At 32.9% G+C, this 24,380-nt stretch overlaps 3 protein-coding genes across 3 annotated transcripts in view; 1 reads left to right on the top strand and 2 right to left on the bottom strand.

The window, feature by feature from the left end:
• The window catches only part of LOC110109898 (tetratricopeptide repeat protein 1), a 43,090-nt gene that overhangs the window by 8,346 nt on the left and 10,364 nt on the right, over positions 1-24,380 (bottom strand). The window lies entirely within an intron of this gene.
• Positions 8,155-16,840, top strand: LOC110109904 (Golgi apparatus membrane protein-like protein ECHIDNA). The gene is made up of 6 exons (XM_020841119.2): positions 8,155-8,317; positions 13,772-13,828; positions 13,910-14,113; positions 14,198-14,257; positions 14,990-15,116; positions 16,565-16,840. The coding sequence occupies exons 1-6, from the start codon at positions 8,303-8,305 to the stop codon at positions 16,651-16,653; spliced, it is 552 nt and encodes a 183-aa protein (XP_020696778.1). The 5' UTR covers positions 8,155-8,302; the 3' UTR covers positions 16,654-16,840.
• LOC110109892 (E3 ubiquitin-protein ligase UPL6-like) lies at positions 19,551-22,506 on the bottom strand. Its single transcript, XM_020841099.2, has 4 exons — positions 22,274-22,506; positions 20,990-21,061; positions 20,819-20,911; positions 19,551-20,030 (listed from the first exon to the last, which is right to left on the bottom strand). The coding sequence occupies exons 1-4, from the start codon at positions 22,504-22,506 to the stop codon at positions 19,964-19,966; spliced, it is 465 nt and encodes a 154-aa protein (XP_020696758.1). The 3' UTR covers positions 19,551-19,963.

Below are 24,380 nucleotides of genomic sequence, written 5' to 3'. Positions count from 1 at the left end.
ATAAGAATTTTATCTTAATGTTGTATCTTAAATTAATTAATTATGTAAAAAAATTTAGATTTCTAAAAAATAAAATACTTCTAATTTATTATTTCTTAATTAGTAAGAAAAAATTTCTAAACTTGAATATTTAAAATTAATAATTAATTTTTGAATTAAAAAAAAATGTCTGGTGAACAGTGCGACGCTAATATTGATGTCGCATTGTTCACCCGTAATCAAATAGAGGCAAAAATGTTGCTCGGATGGAGCGATCGAAGAAACGGTGCCATACATTTGTATGATGTTCCATTGGAGATGCCCTAAATATTTGTAAACCAATAAGGACTTATTATTTAAAAGTAGCATATGATTACTAATTTATGATCACAACCTATCAATTTAAAAAAATAATCATAGCCATTTATTAACTTTCACTATTATTAGATTCTTTTTTTTTTAATTATAAAGGTTATGTAGAAAATTCTATATGGAATATACACACACATACTTACAAACAAACATATATGATAATTTTAGTATAATTAGTAAGCTATTTGAGTATAAAAACATTTAAAATACCTTTCTATCTGCCCGATTTGTTTAATCATTCCATTAGTCATAATTTTTATCCCGTTTTACTTGCAATCTTTTAAATTTCATTCATTTATTTTGTAACCAAAATCAAGGATCTATTTTAATGTGTAAATAACTTATATTTATTTAACAATATGAGTTTAATTAAATAGTTATTATGATGCATAACTCTAATAAAATCATAAATAAGTTTACATATCATGTATAATTTAATTCTAAAAGTATTTAAATAGATAAAATTTATTTAATTTATATTACATTAAAAATTCTTAGGTGAGTATTACATTAAAAAAGCATTAAAAATTTAAAATGATTCATCTCTATTGAATAAAAATTCTAAAAACTTCTTTTTTAAATCTCATTATTTTATTTTCAAGCGGCATAAATATCACTCATAATAAAGACATTATAATTATAGTGACTCTTAATGAATAATATAATATACATTTAAACTAATATATATTATATTAAGGAATTCTCATTATTATTTTAAATTTCCAACTAAAGGATGAAGTAAATATAAAACTATCTTAAATATATATTAAAATTCGATGCCACATAAGAATAAAGACATTATAATTATAGTGACTCTTAATGAATAATATAATATACATTTAAACTAATATATATTATATTAAGGAATTCTCATTATTATTTTAAATTTCCAACTAAAGGATGAAGTAAATATAAAACTATCTTAAATATATATTAAAATTCGATGCCACATAAGATAATAAAAAGAAAAAATTAAATTAAAATTAAAACCACTGTATAAGTTATAGCATCTAAAAATGGATGATAAATATTATTCTAATAATTTTTTAAATACATGACAGACATTTTGGATTAGCAATTACTGAGGTACAACGTCACCTTATAAAAAAATTTTCTAGTGACTAACTTAGCAATATGAATAATTTGATACTGCTAACTCAAACTAAATATGCAAATTAAATCAAAAAAATTATTTGATCTGAACACTTTGATATCCAAACTAAGAGAATTTATTTATTTCATATGTGAAATAAGCACTTCACGCAAAGTAGTATAGGCTTCTTTCACTACAAAAAAATCGGATTTTTCGCAACAGATGTTAGTAGCGGATTTAAAACCGTAGCCAAAACACCATTTTTTGCAACCCTGCGAAACGGCGCCCGCCCTTAAACATAGAAGCCCTAATTTTTTACTTATTTGTGCGAACTGCTCGGCTCCCCAATGTCTTCCGCCGCGGAGCAATCCACCTCCGAGTGGAGCAAACCACTGCCGGAGGAGCACACTTTCGGTCATTGCTGTCGGAAACGCCCGTCCGTTCGCACATCACTGGCATCTTGGTCGCGATCAGTATTATTCAATGTGAGTCTCTTTCCCTTCTTTCTCTTCTTCTTCTCATTCTTCTTTTTCATCTTCTTCTCCCTCTTCTTCTCATTCTTCTTCTTATTTCATTTCAGTAAACGATCGAGACCTTAGGAGGGTACTAATCGACTGAGCAAGCTTGTTCGACCTTCAGCCATTTGGATTCCTGCAAGTGGCCTCATACATTTCTGTTGTATGTATTTCGTTCCCTTTTCTCCGTTAATAATGCTTTAAAATATATAGTAGCATGTGGCATCCTTAGTTTACTAATCTGCTTTACTTCAATAATCATAGTATAAAATATATTACATTTCAAGATTAATTTAGAGGTGCAAGCACTCAATTCCAATCAACCGATTCATTTGAGGAGGCAATTGAAACTGAGCCCACTAATTTTATTTTCCGAATTTATTGAACTCAATCACAATCACCAAGAAAGAATTAAGCGACAAAGCATGTATGCATACAAAACATGACAAACATGTAGCTATCTCTCTCTCTCTCTATATATATATATAATGGAGTCAATATTTCAGAAAAAAAACTAGGCAAACTAGTTTTGCATGCATCCCATTGAATAGCCTCTGATATAACTGATCCAATCTCGATTGCAAATAAGTGCAATGAATTGAATTTCTCCAACAGTTACATCGCATAATTAGATTGATCACTTGAAACTAGAAATGCTCTTCATAAAAAGTAAAAAGATGATAATTTCCAATGACAAAAGAAGTAATTATGAAAAAGAAAAGTGAAGAGCAAATGAATTGACTTCTTCAAGGTCTAATTTGCTAGTTGTATGTAGGGTGTGTAAATTCTATTTATACACAGGGGCGGATCCAGCTTCTTTTTTCAGGGTGGGCAAAAAAAAATTTTTTTTTGTGGGGATGGACAAAAATGCCTAGGATTGATAAAATTAGGACAAAAAAAATTTTTGAGGGGGGGGGGGAAATGCCTAAAATACTCAAAATATTCCAAAAAATCTCCTATAAATATTAAAAAAAAAAAAATTGAGGGTGGGCATTTGCCCACCCTAAGACTAGGGTGGATCCACCCATGTTTATACACACCCTGTGTACAAGTTGTATACAGGGGCATGGACAAATCATGTGGCTTTGTTTCATTGTGTGTACAAAGCAAGGATAAGATATGTTTATAAACATATAATCAAATGTATATAATTTTCACTCAATAAATTTTAGATTTCAATTTGCAATATTGTGAATGCAATTTGGATATGTGATTCCTTTTGAGTCTAGTATAAGTGTTGATTGAGAGGAATATAACCAAGGGTTGCATTCTAATAAATTTTTTTCAATGTATTAGATTTTGATTTATTATTATTGTTATGTGTAGTAAATATTTTTCCCATCATACTCATGATTATGAACGCTAAATGCTACAGATGATGCTGATGATTGCAGAAAATTTAAGGACCCTTGCAATTAAATTTTTTGCTGCAGTACTGTGTAGACATTCAAGCTTTGAAATTTCTAAAAAAAAAATTGATCTTTTGTGGCGGTTTAAACCGCTACAAAGTACCAGAATTGTACCAGTTAAAACCGCCACATTTATAAAAACATGTTCATGTTCGAAGCATTTTCATCGGTTTTAACCAGCACAAATCTGGTACTTTGTACCGGTTTAAACCGCTGCAAAATTTAGCGATTTGCATTTACTACCCCGCCGGTTGTAAAACCGCCGCGGAATGTCATTGTAGCGCATAGTAATTATAGCGTATTTGTATCGATTTTAAAACCGCTGCAAAGAAAATTGTGGCTGTTAAAATCACCGCGATAGCTCAAAATTTGTGCTGCGATTACCTTATTTTTTGATAGTGTTTTAGTACCTTCTCAAATCAATTATTTAGAATTAAAATTAAAATTTTGGAAAGCAAACAAATAGAATTTTCCATAGAAGAGCAATGACGCGTTCTTAAACAGAGATAATATCATGCACCCAAAATGTTTTTATTTTTTTATTTTTTAAGTTTAGTTTCAAAAAGAAAATCTAATAAAATGATTTTTTTATGATGACTAACAAAAGAATGAGTATATATATATTTTTTTAAGTTTGTTTCTCCACATTTTTGCTGAAACATAACAGCCTATACATCTCAAGCAGAAACTGTGAGAGCAGCTTTTGAGGAAGAGTAGTTTAGAAAGCAGCTTATTTTCCATACAGATGCTGCAGATAAGCTTACTTTTAGCCGGATTGGAGATACAGGGGATGAGTCCTGAGTTATCTTTTTATGTTTTCGCAGCTTGTTTTCTCATACTTTGCCTGCAAATGTGAAAGAAAATTTGTTTTTGATGAAATGCTTTGAATAGCTCTACTTCTCTTTCGATTAGCAAGGCAAATTAACAAGATTCTTCTAGTAATTTATTTGATTAATAATGAAATAAGAGTAATATTCTAAGAACCTTAAAATAAATTTTCTTATGCAAAAGTTACCTGAAGAAATTTTCTTATGAGATGGCGGAAGAAAAGAATGAAAGGTAACAATTGAAATGAATAGTTGTGATTGAAATACAGACTTTTTTTATGAATAAAGTTAGGGGGATTTACATGCATATCACTTTATTTTTTATATATTACATATTTAACACCCAATACTTAAATATTACACTACTACCACCCAAAACTTATTTTGACAACAAAAATACCACTCCGTCAATAGAATCCCTCACTCCGTCTCTCTCATTCGGCAATACCTAACCACCCAACGACGGAACGTCCTCATTGCTTGCGCTGAAGGCTTCCAGCACATTTATCGTGGAACCCTCTGTTGTCGTTTTGTTACGGTGAAAACTGTAGTTTCTTTTGCATCTTCTTTAACTGAATTGCAGCCGGAAGGATTCACAGATGGAGATAATGAAAATATATGCCACTTGAATAAACCTATATATGGTTTGAAACAATTCTCCCAGTCACTAGTATAATCAAAGCAAGGTTTTAAACATGCATCCAAGACATTTGCGTCTACCTCGGGCAAGTAGCAGATTAAAGACATGCAACTGATTCCAGCTCATTTGCATATGTAAGGTAGCTCTCATACTCATCCCTTAGAACAATGTTAGTTATATTTCCCAATCCATTGACTCTTCAATTGAAAACGAACAAAACATAAGTTTTATGATATTGTAGCCACACTATCTTCTATAGAAACATAAGTATTTCTTATGTTCGCTAATCATAAGTTTAACTTGGGAAGAAAAAGGAGGATAGCTAATGCAGAAATGCATACAGAAGAATAACTAGGGAAGAAAAAGGAGCAGAGTTCAGCCGGGAAATGCAGAAACGGAGTGCACTTGGAAAGAGTCGCTACAGACATACTCGCCAGAAAAACCTATTCTCGCGCGGAAAGCTCACACGGGAAGAATGAAAGAGACGGAGTGAGCGATGTTGTTGACGGAGTGGTATTTTTGTTGTAAAAATAGTGTTTGGGTGGTTGTAGTGTAATATTTAAATATTAGGTGTTAAATATATAATATACAAGAAATAAAGTGGTATGCATGTAAATCCCCCATAAAGTTATAATTATAAATTAGGGTTTAATATACATAGCTTTGTTTTCTCCATAGCGGTCAATGACCCTACTAATTGCTCACTGCCGCCACCCTTGATGTCGAATATTGCTTACTAGACACTTAAGTCTATCGCCGACCACCGTTGTTTGTTGTGAGCTAAGCAACAACCTTGTTGCTTCTATTGTTAAGTTTTACATTGAATTAATTTAGCTTCAAATCAACTATTAAAAAAGAAAAAGTAATCTTCTATATTTATAATGCAGTCCAATAAACAACTCAAAATATCTTAAATACACTGCATATACTTTATATCGTGTTACTTTCACTTTGCATCTTTTTCTTAACTAAACAAACAGCCTCTTAGCCATATCCAAAATACATAATTAAGAATTTTTATAGGAAAATTTGACATTATATGCCTCGTAATAGTGAGAATTACATAAATATATCTTCTTCTTTTTTAACTATACTATAAAGTTCATTTTTGTTGCATAAAACTTACTTAAAGTGTGCCGCAATCATAATTGATTTGAATATATTTCAAATAATATTAGAGGAGAATTTAATTTGCTTACAAACCCTATTCGAATATGATTTGAATGTTCATGTCCAAAAAGCTATAATATATCTCAATGATAAGAATTATATCATTATATAATCAAATAGTGATATTACTATTAAAATTACATTAAATCTAAATAGTTTTAGTGTTCTTAAAGTAATAATAAGATAGCATAAGCTACTAAGAAGATGCTAACTTTTTTTAATTTTAACATGTTCTGAAAGCCTTTTAAAAATTGCACGTGTTAGAAAATTTAAGACAGCATAACAAGAGAGTTATGTGTCTTAATTTTGAATGAAAATCTCACACACAAATAGATAAACGAAAATATAACATAGAGACCAAATTTTTTACCTCAAAAAATTGTGAAAGATAGAAATTACAATGCTTGACCTAACTAAAATGAGTTTCTTAGATAAACATTGTTATAAGGATTTGCCTGTTCCTCAAATTGGTGAATATGAGATTTTAAGAGTCTAAATTATGGGCTTTTGACCTCATGTGAGAGAGATGAAAAACATTGTTGAAGTGGTAAGGGGTGAGAAATTTCGAATGTGGTGGTCTGAGAATGGTAGTCCAATGATAGAAGCCAAACAACAATAGTTTAATGATAGAGGTTAGACAGTGGCCATCTGATGATGTTGATTGGATGGTGGCTATATCTGACAATGAGGGCAAAGCAAGGGTTCAAAGATAATGGTTGGGTGATGGTGGGGATGTTGATCCAATGATAGAGGTTTGAGAGTGGTTCAAAAGTGGTGATCAGATAATGATCAAATGGTGATGGTCGGGTGGTGGTTTGTCGATGACGTTTGGCGGTAGTCTGACGGTAGTAGTTTATATAATACCTATTGAATCCTTGCACAATTTCATCTGTTTTGACGTCTGCTAAAGGTAACTCACTAATTTTATGCATTTTACATGTGTCTGTGACTGTTATGCATGTTGATGTTTGAATTTACTTTGAAGTGGGTCATAGAGGTCCATGTGCATGATTTCTAAATCTAAAAATTTTCTCAAGGTTTGTCGCGACATCGGGTGGGCAGCATCCCAGCAATGAGCTCTTTATCTTTTTACTAAAATAATTCCCAAGGTGACGTCGTAAAGAGATTATGCAGATTCGAGGAGTCATGGCCAAGACAAAAAAAGTCAAATAATTAGTTATTAAAATAACACTTAACTACTCAATTAGGCAAATAAGAAGATACTTATTTATTAAATATTTGGTTATTTAAGTAACTTCTAAAATAATTAATTAGATGAATAGTAATATGATTAGTAATTAAATTCTTAGCCATTAAACACTTAAATAATTGGTTAAATAAATATTATTGTAATTTATAATTAAATATTTGAATTCTTAGGCTTCCTACAACTTTCTTATTGTTTTAATCTTTAGATCACAATTATAGTTTTTGTTTGGTGCTTGTAATAATTTTGTGTGTTAAAAAACTGTTTTGTATAATAGCTTTTTAAAAAGCTGCTTTCTTTAGAACTTATATGGCTTATAATTTATAAAATTTAAATTTATAGGATTCAATAAAATCTACTAGTGACCGAACAACCCCTAAATGAAAAAAATATTAAGTGCAAAGTCCAAATTTCATTCCGATTCCAATCAGATGGAGCCACATATTTTTTTCTTTTGTACACAATGTTTGTACAATCAAGAGAAAAAAAAAAACTACATGACTTACTTTGTTTAAGTCCGGATAAAAAAGTTACGTCTTGACTATGTACGTAATAATCTCTCCCCCAAACGATATGTATGTAAATTTTTGTAGGGCGAATAATTATAAATAATATAAAAGGGAATTTACATATACACCACTTTATTTTATACTATTTACATATTTAATAGCTTAAACTTTAATATTTCATACATATCACCCATAAAATAAATTTGGGTGTATGGAGTGAAATATTAAAGTTTATAGGATGTTACGGGTGATAATAATAAAAAATACGAGTGATATATTTGATATTAAAATTTTATATAAGTGATATAAATGTAATATTAAAATTTTTAAATATTAGACATATAAATAATATGAAATAAAATGATCGTAAATTTACTAATAAAACCCCGTAGACCTGGTTTAGGACTAGACCCAATTTTTATAGTCACGTGGACAAAACCGCGGTGGATCACGTCGGGCGCTTGAGAGAGAGAGAGAGCGAGAGAGAGAGAGAGAGAGGGCAGAGAACCGGTTTTAGATCGAGTTTCAACGAGTACATACACAATTCTTGATTATTTGATAATTCAGCAAGTACATCGCAGATGGATCGAAACCAGGTATCCAATCTCTAACACGCCAAGGGTTTCTTATTGAAACAATTAGGGTTCAAATTGATGGTATTTCTTTCCGCGTTCTTTGTGCTTTTCTCAGTTAATTGGGCATTTCCTTTCGGGTGTTCATTCTGCATTCCTATTATTGATCGATATGCCCAATTATTGCGAGAGATATGGTGTTTTTCTGGTCGAGCTGTGGATCTAGTTTTAAGATAGCTATTTAGTTCTGATACCTTTCAGTTCTTTTTTTATTCATTTCAGTGATTTAATTAATGGATCTGACCATTTAGACATGCTAAGAATAAAACTTTATGGGTACTTTGCAAAAACCTCACGATACCTTGCACTCCAAATAAAAATGACAGCGGGTTTTAAATTTTTATGCAAGTTCTCATAATTTTTTTTTCTGTTTAAACATATACAATTTATTTTTGTAAACATGGACATTTAAGTAGTTGGCCTGGTGGCGGAATAATGAGATACAAAATGTTATTAGGGGAGATATCTGCTTTTAAAGAATGGAAAATAATTATAAGGAAGCTGCAGGTTGTAAAATGAATATAGTAATCAGACTCAAAGTTGTAAGTCTTGATGATTTGTATGATAGACTAGGCACTAATTGTGGAGAAAATGTTTATATGAAAATTAAGGCAAGAACAAGGAGGTCAGCAGAATTTGATAAATTTAGATTTATTAAGCATGAAGATAATACGATCTTAGTTAAATATGAAGATATTAAAGAAAGATGGAAATAAAATTTTCAGAAACTATTAATTTAGATTATTCTGGAAGAAATATTTTTAGGTGAACATGAAGAGTGGAATGTTGAAGTTTACCATAGATTGATCTTTAGAAAGGAATGTTAGTTAACTTTGATGAAGATGCATAAAAGTAAAGCTCTATGTTTGGATAAGATACTCATTGAGATTTGGAGAGTTATGCGAAATGGTGGAGTAATTTGATTAATAAATCTTTGAATGAAATCTTAAGGACTAAGATGGTGTCAAATGATTGAAGATGTAATGTTTTAGTATCAATTATTTGAAAACAAATTTGTTCAAAATTATGGTAATTTTTAGAGTTTTAAACTTAGTCATACAAAAAAGTTATGTGAGAGGGTATTGGAATATATGCTTATAGAAATTAACTCTTTATCATATGATCTTTATTGATTTTGAAATGGCATGTGATCGAGTTTGAACACGATTGATTTTGTGGACTTAGAAGAGAAAACTATCTAAAAGTAATGTTGAAGGCTTGAAGATATTAAAGATACTTATGATGGAATGACGAGGAGGGTTTTTTCAAGGATTAATATCCAGTTTCTATTTTTATTTGTATTGGTTATAAAAATGCTTGCAAAACATGCTTATAATTAATTAATGGCCCCGTAAGTAATATTATTCCATTATGCTGGGAGACATATTCTTTGAAGTGAAAAGTTAGAATAATAAAGGAAACTCTTAAAAGATAAAGAGTTATAATTATTTTACAAAAGATGAGTACATGATATGTACTTTTATTGGGTATGAGCTTGATATATATCAATTTCCATTGCTAGAAGATCAACTAATACATTACTGTAATAGGTTTAATCATCTTGAATCAATTATATAAAATAATGTGAATATATTGGTGGAACTGTGGAAGTAAGTTATTGTGTTAAAGGTAGTGGATAAAATGAATAAGTGTTTCAAAATTACTGGCACATTCTATAAAGCTTTGTTCGTACCACTTTTGCCATGCAAATGTAATAGTTGATCTATAGAGAAGTCACTAATAACTAAGTTATCACAAATATGAATAAAATTAAGTGGTTTGAATTTGTATAATAGAGGATATAAGATGTAGGGATAAAACAACTAGTAATAACTAGTATAGAATGATTATGAAGGAAGATAGAAACATGATTAAACATTGAGAGAAATGTTTCACAAAATAGAGGGAACATCTCATTCAACACTCAACTGGAATGAATGGAGAGGGATAGTTTATATATTCAACCTTAAATAATTTTAATAAGGCTAATTTTGATGAAAATTAAAATAAATCCATTAATCTTAGTTTAGTTAACCACTAATCATTTTGTTCTCCTTTTCCTCATGAATAGCCAGAGTCCTCTGCTAATGTCCCAAATTGCCGACAAATGTAGTAGTTTGTGTTGGCTAGGTTGCTTGGGATCCTATATGAGTTCTCCATGAGCTCATTCTACTTGAGGATAATCCCAACTGTTTTGGCAAGTGTGGTAGTTTGTGCTAACAAGCTTGCTTGGGGTCTTGGCGCACAAAATCATCTTTTTTAATTTCAATTTAGTACATTTTTAATTTGTGAGATTATGCCAATACCTTATTGCAAATTAATTTAGCTTTTTCTTTAATTTGGAATTCATTTTTGATTGATCTTTACACTGCGACACTTGATCATATTTTGAGGCATATCTCACAGCAGCACTCAAAACTTTTTTTTGGATGAGTTCTTAAATATGTTCATTTTTCTTGAAGTGATTGCTCCCACATTCCCATTTCTTGAATCACAAAACCACTTTGGGTGGCAGTCTGACATTTCTACAAAATGTAATAAACTTCATATTACGCTTGAAAGGTTAGGTTCTAATTAGGGGTGCAAGTGAATCGAACTGGCTCGAGCTCGACTAGTTAATGAGCTCACAAGTCGAGCTTATTGAGCTATGAGCTTAACCTCGAGCCTACACTCGAGCTCGTATATTAAATGAGCTCGACCTCAGCCTGGCTTTGCTCGTAAGATCGTTGAACTACTCTATTAAATTAAAATATATTCAAAAACGAATTTAAATTAGTTTAATTATATATTTTAACATTTTTAAATTAATTTTATATTAAAAATAAAATTTCTAAAAAAATGAAAATTTTAATTTAAACTAAGAAATCAAGCTCAACAATCGAGGCAAGTTCGAGTTTTCCAAACAAGCTCGAGCCTTTCAAACAAGCTCGAGCTTATAAATTTTTTTATCGAGCCGAGCTCGAGCTCAGTAAGAACTAAACAAGCGTAGCTTGATTAGGCAGATGCTCAACTTGACTCGACTCGCTTGCACCCCACCCCTAGTTCTAATACATTGTAGGTATCTTAAGGAAACTTTAGGTGTTCACAAAATGCCCATAAATCATAAAGATACAAATTAGGGAAGACTTAAGGCAAATAGTTCCGTTATAGCACACAGTTGATAGTATATATTGAATTCATATTGGAGGGAAGATAAATTGCCTTCATCTGGGAGAGAAATACTATAAAGAAATAACAAAATAGAGTGAATCATTTAAGGAAGCTAACAACCATACCTTTGAAGGCACATAGCAGCAAAATATGTAGACATATGATGCAAAAAAAAAGAGATAAATTGCATAACATATAATCTCAACTGCTTAAGCTAATCATGATAATCGATGTAGCTCTGAATAATGTTTATGAAATCTAAAATACAATTCCAATCAATTGAAATCTTTTTAATTGTGTAATTAGATCCACAGTGAGGATAAATGCTCAATAATAAGCAATATTATTTGCTGAATAATTAGAGTTTAATTGACATGATTCGCTTGGAATATTATGCATAATAATCTGATACTTATGGGATGAAATCCAATGCCCAAGTATTGATTAAAAGTATAATACCATCAGAATAATTAGAGTGAAATCAATATTGATTTTATAAAATAATTGTATTATATGAAAATTTGAGTCTACAATCATTGCCCAGAACATTTAACAAGCAACATAACAACAAATCTTTGTCACCAATGTGATGATGTTTTGTCAAACATGATATTAAATTAGCTAGATTTGTTCACCCTTCGATCACTCAAGAATTCCCAAAAATGGCGTTGATCTTTGTTTGGTAGTTTTAATTTTCCTTCATTATCAAGCATTTGGAAATATCAAGTAAGAAAGTAATATTTTTTTAAAATAAGTCTAGTGTACAAGCTATAATATATGCCTAGCATAAATCTCATAAGATATAGTCATGCTAATCTTATTAAAACTAATCTTGAGGTTTTTGTTGACTAGGATAACGAGATGGTTGCATTGTTTATCTTAGTTATTCAGTCCACATGAGATCTGGTTGACTTGAAGATCAAGTTGTTGGCTTATCACGAAGCTGAGGTGAAAAACTCGTGTTGTTGGAGCGGTGCGGTGGTGGTACTGTGGGAATATATTGAGTTTTTGACTAGGGTAATGGTGGAGGGTTTGAGAGGCTATGAAAGGAAAATAAGAGAAGGAGATATGTCAGAAGAATGACAGATAAGATAAGTGGTGGTGCATTTGGTGAAGCGTTGACAAATGATGGCGAGGAGATGGATAAGGCCATACCAGGTGTAGAACAACATTGGGATTGTTGGTGATTGTGCTATGGTCCTTGGAAACATTTAGAGCGGGAGAAAAGAATGGAAAAAGATATATAATGGGAGGTGGTTGGGAGCCTTAGACAGAGTTAAAGGGTTATTAGACAATTGAGAGGAACTTGGAATGAATTCCAGCTGAAATGGAATGCGATGTATTGTGTGAATAAAGAGGGAGAGGCAATCACTACTATAGTGCAACACAATAGCCACTACTATTCCCTTTGATGTCATTACGTTGATAATATCAGTGGGCCATGCACTTTGTTAACCCTTGGTTATTTTCATGTAAAAGTAAAGAAGAATAGGGTTGTGGCGGGTAGAATTATCGAACACATATTTTTCTTACGTGGTTTGTTGAAGCATGCTACACTTCATTGCAATATCAAATGCCTTTGTGTGTAAAGATCGTGGTTATATTTCGTAACTTTTAACAATTTGTATGGTACATTGCTTATACAAACATTTCAATTTTATGTTTGTATGAAAAGCATACAAAAAATTTCATAATAATTCTAATAGCTTCCAGCTCGACCTAAAACCTACATAATCACTCATTAAAACACAATATGCACAAAAGACCTTAAATAACAAGAAATTACGCAGTGGACCCTTCCCTAAGGCAATGTGTTATACCATCAATCCCTCCTTGGATACCAGGATCGTGCATTTATTCTACGGGATTCCACACTGCATTGGATCTCATTGGAACTCAAGGTTCTTAGGGTCCCTTGGGAACTCATACAATATATCGTCCCAGAAAAATGAGTTTGCTTTCTGACTTGTATGATCGTAGCAGATCCCATGCAAGTTAGTTGGCATGAGCAACCACCTTTGCCTGCATTGGCATGTATTGTTGGCGATGGGATGAATAATTCACAAGCAAGAAGGAAAAGGAAGGAAAACTTGGGGGCTAGTTACTAAAATATTTAATTTTAAGTATTGTTTATCAATACATGGAAACAGTAGCCTTGCAAACAAATTAAGAATTATTGGCCTTTTTCATCAAGAGGACAAACTGTGTGGAGTATTTTAAAAGACCCCAAATTTCTTTTTTAATTCCCTTTTTGATTTGCTCGTGCAGGAGACCAGGGAAAACTACGCTAACCCAAGGACATGTTTCTTTCATGTTATCTTCAAGGTATACTTCTCAATTATTTTGATTGCTTTGAAATCATCTGCATATCTTTTTGAGTTCATCTGTTGTCTTTTGGTGGCCCAGGCTGCAGCATTGGCCTTCTATATTCTCTCAGCTCTCTTCTTCAATAGCTTTGTTATTATCTTCGTGGTTACTGTTTTTTTGGCGGCTCTTGATTTCTGGGTTGTAAAGAATGTTAGTGGACGGATATTGGTTGGTTTGAGATGGTGGAATGAAATAAACGAACAAGGGGAAAGCGTATGGAAATTTGAATGCCTGGATCACGAGGTGCTTAAAACTCTATATGATTTGGCATTCAACTGATTTATATAGTTCCAACATCTTATTTGTTTGGTATTTTTGTATGCGCAGTCTCTTGCTCGCATGAATAAAAAAGATTCCTGGCTTTTCTGGTGGACAATTTACCTCACTGTGAGTAGATTGGTCTGATTTGCAAGGCATAAATCATTTTGCATGCTTGTTTTTATCCTATTTTTCATAGAATATTTGATTAAGTGAGGAGTATTTCTTGTTCATAATTTTTGGCGGTTAAGATGATTCTTATAGATACAACCTGATTATTAGAACCTACATATTATAATTATATCAGGTCTACCTGTAATTTGAGTTTTGCCCATGAATAATAAGAGTTGGCTGTGACAATAGCTTCCATTATGCCTCTGGCTCTCACTGCTCCCACTCCAAACCAGTAATAACATTTGCAAGAGGCACAATAGCTATAAGCATGTTCATGTTGTTGCCATCAAGAAAGGGGTATCAGTGGAAGTTTGGTGCATTAACCTCTACCATGTAATGTTTTGAATATAATTCTGTCTTGACCACAGAAGCTGGACCCATTTGCTGCACGAGAACCGAGCTTACTCCATGCATTTTTCATCGAGTTTCATTTCACACCTAACTCAATCAAAGAACTTTCTGTTTTAACTGCCTTAAAATGTTTAGCATGCTATTTATAATCACCATTATCATACAGTAGCGCTAGCATTTTTGCTTATAATGAAGATTAAGTAATCATTTCTCGTGTTAGTTCTCTCAATAATTGATGTTTGTTGTGCTCTTTACAGAGCCATGGCAGTAGTAGACATATTAACAATTCAAGCATTATATCTGTTTAACTGAAGATCAGTTTTTTATATGGTGCAGGCTGTTGCATGGATTGTTCTTGGAATATTTTCCCTCATTAGGTTCCAAGCAGATTATGTACTTGTGATTAGTGTTTGTTTAACCCTCAGTATTGCAAACATTGTTGGATTCACTAAATGTCGCAAAGGTATATGTTTTTGTACCTGTCATTATTGCCTATTCCTTCTAATCTATCATTGACTAAAACTGTAAAACACGTTAGAGATGGAATATGGAGTTTTTTGGTTGAGATTACATCTTAGCCATCCATTAATAAACCTCATTTATAATGATAAACGCTTAATTCTTACAAGAGTATCTAACTAGGATTCCTAAGATTCTTGTGGTGAAGATTTGTTAGTTTACCTTATTATGGTTACCCTTAACTGCAACAAGAAGAGGCAATTGCTCAATCAATGCTAAGAAAGGCTAAAAAAATCAATATCTGTATCTTATGATGATGAGTTTCTGTGATATACTGTAAAATTTATTGACGTGCCTACCGTATGCAAGATATTGGTCTACAAGGTCCTGCACATGCATTTGTAAGAATTTTTTTTTTAATAAAAAAATAGTTGGTTGTTTATATCAAAGCAGTTTACACTTCAGTAGTGCATTATCTTATTTTTATAAGTTATATTGAAATTATTAAGGTCATCAAGACACTTTTGTTTAGATAGTTCTTCCATTTTTATATGATTTAATTTTGTTATGTTTTCTTGTTGGTTGGTAGTTACTGTTTTGTCATTGTTGTACTTTCCTGAACTTTTATTATTTTCCAAATTATGTGTATCGCTGAGGAATACAAAATATCTGTGCAACATTTTGTATTTTGGAAACTTGGAAATGCTTCAATCAAGACTTGAGTTCATTATTTGGCTGAAAAGTTTTCTTAGAGTGTCATCCTCCAGTTTATTCTCTTAGTTTTACAGCACTTATGTGTTTAGCTTTTACAACAAACTTAGATTTTGCATAAAGCTTCAAGGTTCCTGTAAAGCTTTGTAACCTCACTACAGTTGAACATATCTGAAGTGGTTTGATGATTAAGGTTTTACTTTAATAGCTGAATCATAAGTGAACTATTTGGTAGTTTTTGTGTTTTTAATTTGAAGAAACGTATAACTAGTTTTGAAGTGGGGGTAGACTTTCGATAAATCAGCCTAACTGGAGTACTCTTTCCAAAATTTTTTAAATTAAAGCAGAAGAAACTAAACTTTGTTTTTGGATTGATTTTAATTGTCCAAATTTCATTCTTTTTAAGACCTTTTTCAAGTAATATGATGGATTTGGATTTTCTCTAATTACCATGGTAATTGGAGAGGTAAAGTTTCAATTCCCAGCCATTCAATCTACTTTGAATGGCTGAGATTGATTCCACTTGCTTTTTTTCTTTTTTAAAACATTGAATTTTGAGAAGAAATCTGAACTATTCAAAGTGTATTGAATGCTGGGATTTTGTTATTTTACCTCTCCAATTATTATGTTAATTATAGAGGATTTGAATACATGATGTATCATACTCATTGTCGCAATCAATTACTCCTTTTGGCAATATTTTTATGGTTTGCTTTATACTTTCAAAACCACATTTTGCAGATGCCAAGAAACAGATCCAGCAATTTGCTTCACAGACAATTGCATCACAGTTCTCATCAACATTACAATCTGCCTTTAGCCTGGTGTGAGCCATAAACTTAGAAGGGAAGGAGAGTTGTAAATTGAAGCCTGCCTTGGTTTTTTCTACCAATTTTTGTTCAATTTCATTGGGCATCATATGTTTTCTATCACCTATGCACGTTTATTATTTCAACCTTGAAATCAGAAATGTGGATACTTTTAGTAATGAAAAACAACTAAGTTTTACTAGTGCTATCGCTGTCTATGTTCTATTCTTTTGTTTTTTGGGAAAGTCTTTGGTTGCCTGTGAGATATTGAGAGCTTATGTCACATGAATGGTATTGAATATTTATGTTGTTTAAGAGTTAATAAGAGTACATGTTTTAGATATCTTAGATCTATTATTCAGTGTGATGATGAAATAGGTGAGGATGGTTGAAGTGGAGGAATGCATTGGGCTTGTTGTGTGATAGAAAAGCCTTCCTCAAACTTAAGGGAAAATTCTATAAGATGGTGGTGAGACCTGCAATGCTTTATGGTGCTGAATGTTGGTCATTAAAAGAGAAGCATAATACTAAGTTAAGTGTTGCAGAGATGAGGATGCTCATGTGGATGAGTGACTTTACCCTTAGAGATAGGATACGAAATGAGCATATACGTGAGAAGGTTGGAGTAGATCTAGTGGAAGATAAGATTAGAGAGAGTCACCTTAGATGGGTTGGTCACATAAAATGGTGTCCTTTCGATGATCCAGTTAGAAAAATTGAGGTATTAGATTTGACTTATGTTAAGAAAGGTAGAGGTAGCCCTAAAAAGACTTGGTTAGAAAATATTAGAAATGATCTTTATTTATTAGATTTAAATTAGAATTTGACTTTTAATAGGACACAATGGAGAAAAAAGATTCATGTACCCGACCCCTCGTAGTGAGTGAAGACTTGTTGTTGTAAGAGTTAATTTCTTTTGATGTATGTTATTAAAATTTAGTTTTGAAAATGAATTTCATTGCAGTAAATTTCAACGATATTAATGTCTTGTATGAATGTATTTCATGACAATTTAATTTTACTATCAATTTAAATTATAGAGAATTTTGATTTTGATATCATATTATTATTATTGTTAATAAAAGTAATATTTTTATTCCTACTTTTCTTAATTTTTTGTTAGCATTTAGCGCATTATTATTATTACTTTGTGTAAAAAAATATTTTTCAAGCCTTCTTAGGTGTATTTGAGTATTTCTCAACTTTGTAGAAGTGAAAAAAAATATGGAACTTATTTTATTCAAATTTTATCAGAAGCATTAAAATTAAGGCTCGGGATAATTTTGTTATTACTTTCTTTTCAAATTGTAATTATAAATTTTATTTTATCAATATTTTTTATAATTTATAAAATTTTTACTAGAAATTTAGTTTTTACAATAACATTGTTTTTTTATTTTGATAGCAGCTTTATAATATATAAAAAAGTTGTACTAAATGAAGCTTAATAGAAATCACTCGTCAGCACTTTTTTTTTCAAAATTGGATAATTTATTAATTTGGTCTCCTAAGAGTTAAGACCGCGACCTACTGTTTGGGTGAAATGGGTACCATTTTAGATCAATATCCTTTCAATCCAATTAATAACTAATGTTCAAAAGAGCATAATTTGCATTCGGGGAGGTACGGTGTGAATGCTGACGGAGAATTACAGTTTAATAAGTGGTAGTAATAAAAATGATTTTACTTGGACTTCATTTCAGACAATTTTTTTTATTTTTAAAAATAAATTTTAGTAAAAATTTTTAATAGGAATTTAAAAATAATGATTAAAAATTATTTCAAATAAAATCTTAATCCCCAAAGATCGTCCCTTATATTTAGTTTTTTTTTTTTAATGGAAATGTAGACATTCTTATGTTGGGGCTGAGAATGTAAGTTCAAATGGACTAATGGAATTGTTCTACAAATTCATGGAAGTGTAGGCATTGAGAAAATCAAGGCGTGTATGCCTTTTTTTTGTGGGATTTATAAAATATATCATCTAATCTTTCATTTTTATTTATATAATAATAATAATAATAATGATAATATTTTTACCATATTTTAAATATTTAAATATGATATAAATAAATATAATAAGTTAAATATTAAACGTATGAATAAATAAGAATTTCATGTATATATCCATCACTTCATAATTATGCTGTCAAGTCCGTTGGTGATATTTGTCAGTTTAACTTGAGAGAAAAAATAAATAAATAAATAAAAATAACTTCTATAACGATGTAAGATTTATTGAAAATATGTTCACTTATTATTTAATGAAAACTTGAATTTTGTTGCTGTTAAGGCATTCTGTCAAGTGTTGCTCAATTTGACTTATAAAGCAAGTCAAAATTTTATATTTGTTTTTAGTTTGCTTAGTAATTGAGCTAAACAAGAGTTATTTAATAACATAAATTATTTGAAAGTCATACATAAATTATAGAATGTACAAATCATAAAATATATTTCAATGAATTCATATAAATATAAAGTTTTAAATATACATCCACATGCACACATGTAAGAAAATGCACATTTTTATGTATAATAAATATAATGAGCAACTATGGCACCAAACATGAGAAGTTCAGGCAAGAACTTCTCATTTTTAGCTCATTAAATGTTTAAATGAATGAGAAAATGAGCTAATAATAGAGCCAAATTTGATCAAATACAAACAACCAAGTTTTTTATGACAGTCGTATTATAAATAGAGTCTGAAATTATTCTGTTTCTGTGCATACACGGACGCCGCCCAGAGACGAATAAGAGCGCGTCATATCACCCCTTTGATGTGTACCTGTTGTGTACCAGATGATGTGGCACGCTCTAATTCACCTCCAGACGATCCGGTATCCGCACAGAATAATTTCTCCTCGCCCATAAAGCATAATTTCTCAATAAGTGCAACAAAGTGTCAGCACTCTCTCTTCAGCAGAAAGATTGTCTAAATCTCTGACATTTATGAAATATCATATCTACTGAAACCATCCAGCAAAGTTGAGCATTGCTGAGATTGCCATATTCAATGATAATAAGTGAGTTCATCTCTTTATAAAAAAAAAAATGTAAATGGCCAGCCTAAAGTACAATATGTACAACTGTATGCTTATGTGAACACTGAGGACTGCTAATATTTACAGGCACAACCTCTTCTACAATTTCTACATGGCTGGAACCTTCGAAGCTGGACCCTGATATTATTAACCTTCAATCCTGTTGTATGTAAAAACTGAGTTTCTCTCTTCATCAAATTCTTCAAAGCAATCAGAGGATCACGCCGTCATCAACGCAGCCATGGAGGGATCGTCAAAATTCAATCCTTCCTCATAAACACCACTCACTAACTTAGATCAAAACCAGCATCCGCATTTATGGCATAGATCAATTTGTTTCTCATTTGCTCTATGCTGTATGAGAGAACAGAAAATTTTTATGGCGCATCTATTATTAGTTTATTACCAAACAAACAAGGCAGAATAAAGGAACCATCAACACTGTTGAATTGGACAAGCCAAAAACCTCCAAAAAGCTAAAAAGCAGAACTTATGTACAGGAATGATGAGATTGGGGCCCATAAAGATTGCCATGTTCGGAATTTTTTTTTTTTTTTTGGAGAAAAAGGATTCATGTAGCAGCTGACCCGACGTTGTGGGACAAGGGCTTGATGATGATGTTGTTGTTGTTGTGGTAAATGTAGTTCTATATGATATACTGAAAGTTGACCTCCAGCTATTAAAACTTATTTTCTAAGAGGATAGAGTACAACAACATGAAGCCTTTGTCCCACTACGTGAGGTCAGCTACATGAATCCTTTTTCGCCATTGTGTCATATTAAAAGTAAAATTCTCATTTAAATCTAATAAAGAAAGATCATTTCTAATATTTTCTAACCAGTCTTTTTAGGTCTAATTGGGTCTCATTGGAAGGTCTCCATTTAGGGTAAAAAAAAAAGAAAAAAAAGAATGAAAACGCAAGAAGAATAAAATCCGGCTTGTTTCACTTACTATGCTAATATGCATATAAAGAAGTTTTTAAGATGGCAATTTCTTCTAAAAAAACTAATGGCAAAATGCTCGGCTGTTAATCCGATTTAGCTTTAAAACCAAAAGGAAATATTTATTAGTCTGCCTTCCATATGATTAGAATGAACCGAGTTAGTGAATATATGTGACAAAATTCAAAAAAATAACTCACCTTTTATATGGAGGGAGCTTCAGCAAATTCATGCAGGTTGCGGAAGTTGGCAAACGATCCAGATCTTCTTCGGCAGCATGTAAAGGAGCAGCTCTGTGCGTCAAATTCATTCAGTCAGCAGTTCCATTTTAGATGCTGAAACATATGAACGTTAACAGAGTCAAAAATAACCTTTGTATGCAGAATTTAGGCTCCAGGTATCTAAATCCAAGAAGGGGCCCACGAGAACATCCTGTAACAAATCTACAAAAAGTGATTCAGACAACCTGTGCATTGAGAATTCCAAATTATAGAACAAGACGCAATTGACAATTAACACAAACTGAAAGAAAATTAAAGCGGAGGATTGCAACAAGTTACAAATGAAAACAATCATCACTATTGAAACATAACGAATCAAGCCACACCTTCAGGATGAACAATAATAGGATTTTATATGTATAAAGAGTATGAAACTAGTCTAAAAATTAGCTGCCCCCATCTAATGTACCTGCAGACCTAGGAGGAATAAATTTGATGATGAAGATTAATGAGAGAAAAATATTTTTCTTCTTCCATAACTAGATTATACCTTAAAAACAGGAGTGTCAATTCGAGTTGACACGTTGGGTTTGGTTCTAATCTGAATTTGACCCGATCTAAGTTTTACTTGAACGAACCTGACTTGTTTATCAAAAGGGTAAAAATGTTTGATCCAAACCTAACTAGCCCAAACCTGATCGATTTGACCAATTTATTATATGGATTGTACAAATTTTTTAGATTAATACAATACTTTTTAACCCAAACATGATCCGTTTAACCCAAAATGAATGACAATTAAGTCAATTTTAAGTTAATTTTGAATTTTCGAGTCAACTCAACCCTGATAACAAAATTAATTAGGCAACATTTCACACCTCACCCGACCCGAATAATAATCGGGTCAATTTAAATCTAAATTTTTTTAGCCATATTCGAGTTGAGTTATTTGTTGATACCCGTATCTGAAAATCATTTTTGAAGAATAAGATTCTATTTCAAGAAATGTAACATTAACCGATGTATAAAACCTCTTAGAAGGTGGATGATAACATTTACATAACTTTTGAGTTAATGATTACCCCAAAAAATATATTTTATAGCCCCAAGATCAAAATTTGCTCTTGTTTCAGCTATGACATGAACAAAGAATTAGATTATTTGAATTTCTTATACTTTCAATATTTTCACAGGATTCTTAGGTTAGGATAAAATTTAGACAATATTTTCACAGGATTCTTATACTACAACATCTATAAGGTAACCTATTCATAACACATGACTGTTAGAATTGTTTTCCCCCAATAACATTTAGGTACATTATTTTGAAACATTTAAATGACTTTTTTTTTTCTTTCAACAGCACCACTTTGTTGCGGAGTGTTCACAAATGATGATCATGAATAAGGCCTTCCTTTTGGAAGATGTTAGGACCTCATGGAAATAATCCCTCTGATGGACCGGACCAGCCGGTCCATCCCATAGCAACACCGGCCCAAACTAGGCCGGTTTCTGTTTACCAAAGGAGGAACCGCCCACCACTTGGGCGGTTGGCCGAAGGAGAGGGAGGGAATAACCGCCCACTTGGGCGGTTGGCTGAAGGAAAAGGAGGAGGTTGGGCCCAACGGGCCCAACAAATGCATGAGGAAGAGTAATTTGTTTGTCATAAGGGTAGTTAGGATATTATGGGGGGAATTATGTGAGTGTAAAAAGGAGTTAGGGTTTGTTTTGTGGACATCTTTTGTTTGGTGATTAATTTTCCTCTTTTCTAGTCTAGTGTTTGGGAGAAAGCTTCTCTTCTCGAATTGAGAGCATTGTATCCGTGGAAACTTTTCCATCAAAGTGGTATCAGAGCGCTAGATCCACAAGGGATGAGTACACGCAGGATTGACTCTATTGAAGAGAAAATTGGAGAGTGGGAAGTTGAGATGACCGCCCTCAAAGAGAAATTTACATCCGTTGATGAAAAGCTTGATGGAGTTGACGAGTTGAAGACTCAAATATTGGGGTTACAAGAGATGATCAAACAAATGGTGGCGGACCAACACAACAAAGGGGGTTCGGCTAACCCTAACCCTAATGCGCAACCGGTTGATGGTGAAGGTAGAAGTAGAGTTCGTGAAGGGCAGAATGCAAAAGGGAAAGAAGCCATTGACATTAGCAACCGTGGAGAGGAGGCATGGTCCGCCGGCCCGAAAGGGGGGATGTATGGCCCAAACCGCGGAGGGGAAGGCTATTCCACCGCCGGATTTATGGGAGATGCTAGGGCCAACTATACTCAGAATCATCCAGATCAATTTTTCCAAGGAAAGGAAGGGAGAAGCATGCCTTACCATCAGTGGGGAGGAGGATCATATCGGGGCAGAAGGGAGGCCGACCCTAGGGAGCCTCATTGGGGGCCGGCTGATTATGCAAGGGGAGATCCAATGGCACAACAAGCTTGGAAAAGAAGGGAGAATCGTGGGGTGGACCCACAACCATGGGAGAGACAACCAGATGGGGGATATGGGCAAGGAAGTATGGGCCACGGCAGAGGAAATGGGAGAGGAGAATGGGGAATGAGGAAGTTGAAGCTTCCAATCTTTGAAGGTGAGGATGCATATGGTTGGATCTTTAAGGCGGAGAGATACTTCACAGTGATGGGGATGACAGACGAGGAGAAACTCTTAGCGGTACCTTTATGTTTGGAGGCAAGAGCCCTAGCTTGGTATCAGTGGATGGAAGAAAGACAGAGATTCAGATGTTGGGCAGAGTTTAGAGAGATGTGCCTAGATCGCTTCAGACCACCAAAGGAGGGAACTCATCATGAGCAGTTCTTCGCACTGACTCAGACTGGTACCGTATCGGCTTATAGGGACAGATTTGAGTTGTTGTCCAGTAGACTTCATGGGATGACGGAGGAGGTGCTTGAGGGGAACTTTATGAAGGGTTTGAAACCCCACATTCGATCAGCAGTTAGAGCGGCCAAACCAAGGAGTCTGAGGGAGACTTTGGAGATAGCTGAGCTGATAGAGGATAAATTATCTTCTGATCAATACCGCAAAACTACTTTCTTTGGAGGAGGACAGAAGGTGGCAAATCCTACGGGAGGAGCCAAGGGTACTTACTTGGGGACAGGAGGAGAAGGACAGAAAGAGAGGGATCGTAGTACACCGACCAAGGGGGAGTTCAGGAGACTCACAGAGGCAGAGCTGAAGGATAAAAGAAGGGGCTCTGTTACAGATGTGATGAGAAGTTTGGACTAGGGCATAGGTGCAAAGACAAATCACTTCAAGTCATATTGGTGGAAGACCCATAAGTGGAGGAAGTTGAGGAAGAGTTAGGAGGGGGGAGAAGAGGGTGTAGATCATCTACATCTTGACATGGTTGAGGTTTCCCTCAATTCAGTAGCAGGGTTGACAGCACATTCCACTATGAAGATGGAAAGGAGAATTGGGAGCTATACAGTCACGGTGCTGATAGATAGTGGGGCCACCCACAACTTTATAGCTTACAGATTAGTGAAAGAGTTGGGCATTCCTATGGTACAAGGGAGAGAAGT

This window comes from Dendrobium catenatum, unplaced genomic scaffold (genome assembly GCF_001605985.2).
Source record: "Dendrobium catenatum unplaced genomic scaffold, ASM160598v2 fragScaff_scaffold_1651, whole genome shotgun sequence".
NCBI lineage: Eukaryota > Viridiplantae > Streptophyta > Magnoliopsida > Asparagales > Orchidaceae > Dendrobium > Dendrobium catenatum.
Note: the sequence above shows the minus strand (reverse complement) of the source record. Positions and strands in the feature narration are given on the sequence as shown.

Bases quoted from the DNA above. Each gene is read 5' to 3' on its own strand.
- LOC110109892 (XM_020841099.2), bottom strand. From the start codon at position 22,506: ATGACAAACAAATTACTCTTCCTCATGCATTTGTTGGGCCCGTTGGGC. The intron at 21,062-22,273 runs GTCCTAACATCT...CACTTTTTGTAG, and splicing joins AGAGGGATTATTTCCATGAG to ATTTGTTACAGGATGTTCTC. The intron at 20,912-20,989 runs GTTATTTTTGAC...TTTGACGCACAG, and splicing joins CCTAAATTCTGCATACAAAG to AGCTGCTCCTTTACATGCTG.
- LOC110109904 (XM_020841119.2), top strand. The intron at 14,114-14,197 runs GTGCTTAAAACT...TTGTATGCGCAG, and splicing joins TTGAATGCCTGGATCACGAG to TCTCTTGCTCGCATGAATAA. The intron at 14,258-14,989 runs GTGAGTAGATTG...TATATGGTGCAG, and splicing joins GGTGGACAATTTACCTCACT to GCTGTTGCATGGATTGTTCT.